Source organism: Abrus precatorius, unplaced genomic scaffold, assembly GCF_003935025.1.
Source record: "Abrus precatorius isolate BTA unplaced genomic scaffold, Abrus_2018 Scaffold2, whole genome shotgun sequence".
Taxonomy (NCBI): Eukaryota; Viridiplantae; Streptophyta; class Magnoliopsida; order Fabales; family Fabaceae; genus Abrus; species Abrus precatorius.
In genome coordinates, this window is record NW_020874362.1 from 27,919,926 (window position 1) to 27,927,816 (window position 7,891).

The window sequence follows — 7,891 nt, forward strand, 5'->3', positions numbered from 1 at the left end:
TTATCTCTAAATTTCTATTGACAATTTTTAAATCTCATATTTTTATAATTTTTTTAAAATACCATATCTCAGTAATATATTAAAAAAATAATCCATCGATTCTCCTAAACAAGCTTGGAAGCCACCGACGAAGAACATGCTATATATAGTCAAAGGATATAAACGTGGACGTGTAAACCATACACGTAATGTTGGAAGCAAATGTCAACTTCTTATTGGTTTCTATAATATTGCTAAGAATTAAGTTCAAAATGTGAGTCTTGGAAGACAAGTCTGCTTAATGTCGTCAGAGTAAACGTTTTCACGTTCAATACTTGACCCTCCTTAATTAATTTCCAGTTTCTTATTAAATTTTCATACCCCATGGCAATCTATAAATACGGTACTCTTAAATCCTTGCCAGTACTACTAATACAACATCAAATTACACCTTATAGCTCCAAAACGTGTTAATCAAAATGGAAAAGCTTGCTAAACATGTTTTGATTTGCGGTTTATTAACCTCACTTGTTTGGCTTTCGTACCCAGTAATGGCTCAAGAAGTTGGTAAGGATCATTTTGCTTAGTTTCTTTGTTTTTAATTTGCATGCATAAGTGAGATTAAACGGTATACATGTCCTTTATGGTAATCATTTTTAACTGCTAATTCGTTATTTCAGAGGACGAGAGCGAGTTCAATTATGATGTACACAGTGAAAGAGGACCATTTCATTGGGGTGAGATTAGACCCGAATGGAGAATGTGCAACAATGGATCAATGCAATCGCCAATTGATTTGTTGAATGAGAGGGTTCAAATAGTATCCCATTTGGGAATGCTTCAAATTAACTACCAGCCCTCCAATGCAACTATTAAGAATAGGGGCCATGATATCAAGGTTCAATTATTAGCAAAAATATTTAATTAATTATCACTAAATTATTAAGCAAGAATTTTTTTTCTAGTAATTTCTTTATGTCCCTTGCTACTTTTTTTTAATGTAACTCTTTGTGAATAGATGGAATGGCTTGCGAACACAAGCTATCTACAAATTAATGGTACTCAGTATGTACTTAAGCAGTTCCATTGGCATTCCCCCTCTGAACACACCATAGATGGCAAAAGGTACATATAAATACATCCTTATATCTATGTAATTATTATTTTTATTTAAGAAATGCAAAAAAAAAATTACTAATTTTAGCTCTTTAAAACATATAAAAGCATTAAATTTTTATTTAAGAAACATAATTTTCTATACTTCTGTATTTTTAATGTAATGAATATTTTTACAATTAAAATTTATTACTTTTAGAAGTTTAAATTTAACCCTAAAGAGCTCAATCCAAAGATAAAGATTAACAAATTTGAAAAAAAGAACTTCAATTTAAAAAAGGCTAACCCTTACATAAATCAAATACTACTCACATCAAAATTTAGTAGTAAAATTTATTTACCATCTAATTGCAATCAGGTTGGATTTAGAGTTACACATGGTGCATGAAACTCCATCAGGAAAAACTGCTGTGATTGGAATATTGTACAAGGCTGGAAAACCAGATCCTTTATTGTCATTGGTAAATTAAAACATCCCTCTGTCTTTTGGTCTTAATTTGTGAAGAGTGATTGCTTAATTACTAATCTGTACTTCGGATTATTTTTTCATCTTTTCTAGTTAACGAATCACTTAGAGGCCATTTCTAATAGCACGGGAGAAGAAACAGAAGTGGGTGTAATGGATCCTAGCCTGGTTAAAATAGGAACAAACAGAACACTGTATTACAGATATATTGGTTCCCTCACTACTCCTCCATGCACCGAGAATATTACTTGGACCATCCTTAGAGAGGTTTGCTATGATATATCAGTTTAATTACTAGTATTTGGTTATAATTTTCCCTTTTATATATTTTCTTCAAGATTTTTATACTATGTTGAACCTGTGTAAATTCATCAGGTGAGATCCGTTTCAAGGGAGCAAATCAAATTGCTTCGAGATGCTGTTCATGATGTAAGTTAAATACTATAGCTTTCATGTCATGTATATATCTCATGACAAATTAAGGATATTATAGATGATGCAAATCAAGAATTTATAGATATAAATAGAGGGAAAGACGTTAATTAATATATAATTAGTAGATAATTTTGTTTGTCTGTTTATTCTGATCTTATGAGATGGTTCCAATAATCTATCATAAAGGATAGTTACACTGATAGCCAAACTATATAGATTAATCAAAATTATAAGATACATAGCACTTATACACCAAATTTTTGGTTACAACTTATGCACCAATTTGGATTCATCAATTTTGATAGTCAATACTATATGTATATAATTTGTTGGCAACTCAGAATTTCTAAAAAGGTTTAATAATTATAATTAACTTAATTTTTCAATGTTTTGTTATTAAAATTTTAAAATTTCAACTGCAGACATGATTATTATGTAGCAAAAAACCTTAAAATGTCAATTTACATATACTGCTGGAAGATGAGTAATTGCTTATATTAAACTTGACCTATATATATACTTTGCAGGACTCAGAGGCTAATGCAAGACCATTGCAACCAATAAACAACCGGTTAGTGCAGCTCAATAAACCGAAAGAGGATCAACGTTAAAGTAAAGTTACTCCAAGGCATTTGCGAGGGCAAATATGAGCAGAAGATGATTAGGAAATTTGGTTGGAGAGTGAATTTTCACATGCACTATATTTTATTGTTATTCTTTGCTATTTTACATTTATATTTATTTCTATTCCATAGTTATAGGGTGTATTTTTAATTTTTCATCCCCCATTTCGGGATCAGACCTGTATTTTTTTTTTCTTTTAAATTTATGTATGCTGAATATTCCACACTTTAAATTTGATAGATAATATATTGCTCATTGACTTTTCAAAGAATAGGTAAAATTATTTAAAATTTATATAATCAAAGTAAGATAATTTTTATTATTTTTATTTTATGAAAGTGTTTTTTAATTATATTATACAAAAAAAAATTAAAAAATAAGTAAGGAATAAAGTAGTTATGCAATAAATAAAATATTAATTATTTGACGTTCAAATAATAAGATTTGAATTTAATTTAAATACTCTAACAGTGGAATTTTTTTTTTTACATTACAGTCGATGTAAGAATTCCATCAAGTTTTCTATATATTAATAGACATACATTTTTCATTTATAGAAAAAATTATTTAATTTTACCTATATTTTTTTTACTTATAAATATTGATTAAAAATTATCTAAACTAACTCTAAATAAGACTCAAGATTTTCAGAAGAGTCAACTTAGAAATGGGTTGGAGGCTTCCAAGAATATACATGAATTACTTCTATCAATTTGATCGTGTTTGGCAATGAGCGGTGGGGTGCTTAAAATTAGTCTAATGTCACTAATTTGATCCAACTTGAAATTAATTTCAAAGGTTTTAAAATTTTATCTCATTCACCATCGGATTTTGTTCAAATTAATTTCAAACAAATAGTCCTATTATAATTTCAAATCAAATAATAATTACTTTATTTGATTTTTAATAAAAAAAGTAACTAATTCATAAAGTGTATATATATTTATTTTTTATAATTAAAAAATATTAATAATTATTCTTCTTTATTTGCGTAGAAGCCTTTTTTATATTCGATCATTGCATTTAAAATCCATGACTCACAAATTAACAAAACAGTTGTTCAACCAATATACAGTGGGTGACATCATTTGGTTCGGTGAGATGTGACATTCGGGAAACCTTTCAAGAGCCTAATGCCATCCCTATTAAGATTAAATAAAATATGGAATAATTAACTGACTAATCACACAGAGACATTTGGTCACAACAAAAAAAAGGAGGATTAATGAAGATATAACCAGCCAAGGTTAGTAATATCATGCGATAACTTAGCAAGGGATTTTTTATACGGGAAAAAAATGAAAAAATGATTAAAATATAGTATTTTTAAAATATTATAAAATATAAGTTTTTTTAAAAATTGTGAGCTGTAATTTTTTAATTTTTAAATTTGGTAATTGTTTTGTTATTTTATTAGTATCTCTACTAAAAATATTTCTTCAATTTTTAAAAAATATCATATTTTAGTGTATATATATATATATATATATATATATATATATAATTCCAAGTATAAAAAATTAATCCCCTTAGCAATATTGTTATTATTATTATTATTATTTTCCTGTGATGTGGATTGGTGCAACTGCAAAATGGAATCTGCTTCTCTTGTAGGGTCCAATAACTAGAGTTCAGGTGATTCGTGTTCAAGAACAAAGAAAGGCGACAAAACTAAAAGCCAATTGTGGAAATAAAAAACTTATTGAATCAAGCAAACCAAAAGAAAAGTTTGCTTGAGAATAAGATTTTAGACGGAAATAGAAAGAATAAAAATTTAATTTTAAATAAACATTATTTAATTTAACAACCTTTTAAATAAAAAGAATAAAATAATATTTGACATCTTATTTTTTTTTTACTTATTTTTTTAAATATTGTATACCTTTCTTAATTTTAAATTAAAAATGTTTTATTTTTTTCCAAAACTTCTCTCTTACACGTTTGTAAGGATATTAGTTAAAATAAAATAAATAAATAATATTTATTAAATTTTATAGTAGAAATACATTAGAAATATTTTCATTACTTTTTTCACTTTTAATTTTTTAAATACCCATTGTCCTTATCATTTAGTTCACGAATGATTAGAAAAGTATTATCCTTTACCTTTAGATCATCGATTTGGACAATTCAAAGTTGATTAATCAAAGAATCGATTTAAAATAAGTTTAATTTTAGTTTTGGTAGTTATTTATTCAACCAAAAATATTTTTTAAGACAAAGAAAAGCTTACATATAAAATTCACTTCAAATTATTATTATTTAATCTTTTATTATTAATTTCTTATTATACACAAGATATAATATAATTTTCTATACATTTTAAAATTTTATCTTATTCAATTTCTCATAATTTTATATTTAATATATTATAATGCTAAAATTTATTTATTTATTTATCATCTCTAAGTTGATTTTTTTTTATTTGATGAGGTAAATTTTGGGATATAGAGATGCCACCAAGAGTAAAAAAGGTTTTTAACTTAAAAAGCACTAAAGTGAACAGAATTTGAGTGGAAGAAATATATTTTTCATTTAATCTTTGAGAGTGTGGAAATGCTGTTCGCTAAGTTAAACAAACAGAGGAGAGGAAAGAAAACGAATGCATGATGCATCCCTCAAAATGTGCATGAGTTGAGAGTTTGAAATTTCACTCTGGGTCACTGGGATGCCTTGACCAACAAAGCAATTACTAGCATATGAAACTCCATCGATATTAATAATGAGGAACAAGAGAAGAGGGGCAAACAAGTAGTAGGAAGAAGCAAGTCCTATTCATGTGCCAGCACAATCTTTCTTACATTTCAAAATTACAACCTTAATTTTAGTTAATTGGGTTACATATTTCTTGGCTAAACCATTTTTGCGAGGACTTTCATGATATCATCCATAGTTGGCCTACGGATGGGATCATCAGCCACACAATCCTTTGCCAAAAATGACAAACACAGAGCCTCTGGAAGAGAATAATCCTTCAGATTAGGATCCACCAAACTCCTTAACCCTTCAAAACAACCACCTTCACTGGCTTCCCCTGACAAAAATCCAAGTGAATCTTTGATTGATTTTCCATCAAACATTTCTCTTCCTGAGATCAGCTCAAGCAAGACAACCCCAAATGCAAAAATGTCAACTTTTTCAGAAACTGACCCATGTAAGAGGTACTCTGGTGCCACCAACCCTTTGGGAATTTCTATGCTATCATTTCTTTTGGTGGGTGTGACACTAGGAGCCAATGCCCTTCCAACATCTGCCACTTTCCCCCTCCAATTTTCCGTTATGAATATATTTCTACTAGTCACATTCATGTGAGCATAGGAAGGAAAAGAACAACAATGTAAATAGTAAAGACATGTTGCAATATCAAAGGCTATTTGTCTCCGTTTGTCCCAATTTAGAGGATTGCATGGATCAGATAAGCACTCCCTCAAGCATCCATTTTTAGGCAACTCAAAAACTAAATAAGACCATGAAACATTGCTCTCAGCATAACAAACACCAAGTAAGTTCACAATATTAATGTGGTTGATTTTAGAATGTAAATCAATCACCTGTCTAATGTCTTCCACCCTCATCCTCTTTATCATCACCTCAACATCATTCACTGAGCCTTTGTAGACTAAGTCATCAATCTTGTTTTCTTCACTGAAATTCTTTGTGGCCTTTTCAAGCTCTTCTATGCTGTAATTGAGTAAGCAATACTTGATTCCAACAAGAAGATCAGGAGATAGACATGTGATTGTTGAGCTTTTACCCGTTTGAGTTGATATAGGAGAGCCTCTACTTGATGACCACAAGGTAGGGAAGTTTGTTGGATTCAAGGAATGTACAACATCACTTTTCCTCATCCTCTTCATGTACAATCCACTTGCAAGCAGTGTTGTGAACAACAAAAATCCTATAATAGATCCTGCAATGTACAAATTTGATGGCTGTGTGGATTCCTGTGTAGTAACCACTGGATTTGTAGGAAGAAAACCAGGAGGTGGGGAAGGAGAATCAGGAATATCAAGTATTCTGATTGGAGCATCCATTGATGGAATCAAAACAACTGTTTCAGGGTAAATTGTTGACAAGGAATTCAAGTCATTCACTGCTGAGAAATCTTCAGGTGATATGCCAAATTTTTTACTCAGTGTATATGGATCATCTCCCAGTACTAGAGGGTACGTGACAAGGTACTTCACCCTCTTGCTCCTTGTGAAACTGTCACTGTTAGGACAAGCACATATAAGAGGCACCTGAAGCTCAGAACTAGCTTCTGGCTCATTACCTCGTGGAAGATTTTCCTCTGCAAGTGTAAGATGTTTAAGAAGCCCTTCAAAAACTTCACAAGCAATGTCGGAAAATGTTGTGTTTTCTTTGGCTTCATAGCTTAAACTAGCTTCATAATATTGGTTAGAGCAGGTACAATTAATAGGAAGAAGAACCTCTTTACCTTGTTTGAGTACCTCAGAAGAAGAAGTGAGGTTGTTTATTAGAAGCAACTCTTCAGAGCTTTTGTTGAAGAGCTTTGAAACATCTGAAATGGTCTGAAAAAGTTTGTTAGCTCTATACACCAAGAATGTTTGGCATGAATCCTGCGGTGACTTGCAACTATACCTTGACCCTCGCATAGTTTCATTTGAAGTACAGTTATTAGGGTCATAGGACAACTGAGCAGTGCATGCACTTAAGCACATCCAAGCAACAAACAAAAGATGAAGCATAATTTTGTGGACAAGAACAATACTTCCCATGAAGCAAATTTTGATTAGTAAGTCACGGAGAACAGAATTAAGATGAATCAGAGTTATTAGTTCGATATCTCTTGGGCATGATTCATATGAATTGTGCAGACATTGCTAAGAAAGTAGGAGTGAACTGAATTCTATTAATTATGACTATTTGACTGAAAATGTATTCAGAGTAAGAAGCCGGCCGAAAAAACAAATGGCTACTTTATAATATATTTAATTTCGTATATTATATAGCTGTTACATGATGTTCTGTTCCTTTCTATTTGTTTCTTACCAATCAAATTCTATGACTTCCAAACAATATGATATTGCTGTCTGTCAGGAACTAAGCGCTTCCTCCCATTCTGACACGTTGAAGATTGCCAATCTGCAAACCAATAATAGATTAAATATATGAAATTAAAATTCCAATTGACAGAAAAATAAAAATTGCAGAACAAGTTTATTTTTCTTTGATCAGATCAACAAAAGGGGTCTTCATGGTGTGCAGAGACAGGCATACCAATGACTGGGTTGACTCATTATATGCAAG

At 30.3% G+C, this 7,891-nt stretch overlaps 2 protein-coding genes across 2 annotated transcripts; one reads left to right on the top strand and one right to left on the bottom strand.

The window, feature by feature from the left end:
* The first annotated feature begins 437 nt into the window (after positions 1-437).
* LOC113859256 (alpha carbonic anhydrase 7-like) lies at positions 438-2,664 on the top strand. The gene is made up of 7 exons (XM_027492068.1): positions 438-546; positions 660-877; positions 998-1,104; positions 1,454-1,556; positions 1,655-1,828; positions 1,937-1,990; positions 2,524-2,664. Exons 1-7 carry the CDS (start codon positions 459-461, stop codon positions 2,605-2,607), a joined length of 828 nt encoding a protein of 275 aa, XP_027347869.1. The 5' UTR covers positions 438-458; the 3' UTR covers positions 2,608-2,664.
* A 2,808-nt stretch (positions 2,665-5,472) lies between these two features.
* LOC113859764 (protein LYK5-like) lies at positions 5,473-7,359 on the bottom strand. Its single transcript, XM_027492458.1, has one exon. It carries the CDS (start codon positions 7,357-7,359, stop codon positions 5,473-5,475), a length of 1,887 nt encoding a protein of 628 aa, XP_027348259.1.
* Positions 7,360-7,891: the final 532 nt, after the last annotated feature.

What these genes read in the sequence shown, in the direction of transcription:
- LOC113859256 (XM_027492068.1), top strand. Translation starts at nt 459, where the DNA reads ATGGAAAAGCTTGCTAAACATGTTTTGATTTGCGGTTTATTAACCTCA. An exon ending in AGTAATGGCTCAAGAAGTTG is followed by an intron (nt 547 to 659) that starts GTAAGGATCATT and finishes TCGTTATTTCAG; the next exon opens with AGGACGAGAGCGAGTTCAAT. An exon ending in CTTGGACCATCCTTAGAGAG is followed by an intron (nt 1,829 to 1,936) that starts GTTTGCTATGAT and finishes TAAATTCATCAG; the next exon opens with GTGAGATCCGTTTCAAGGGA.
- LOC113859764 (XM_027492458.1), bottom strand. Translation starts at nt 7,359, where the DNA reads ATGGGAAGTATTGTTCTTGTCCACAAAATTATGCTTCATCTTTTGTTT.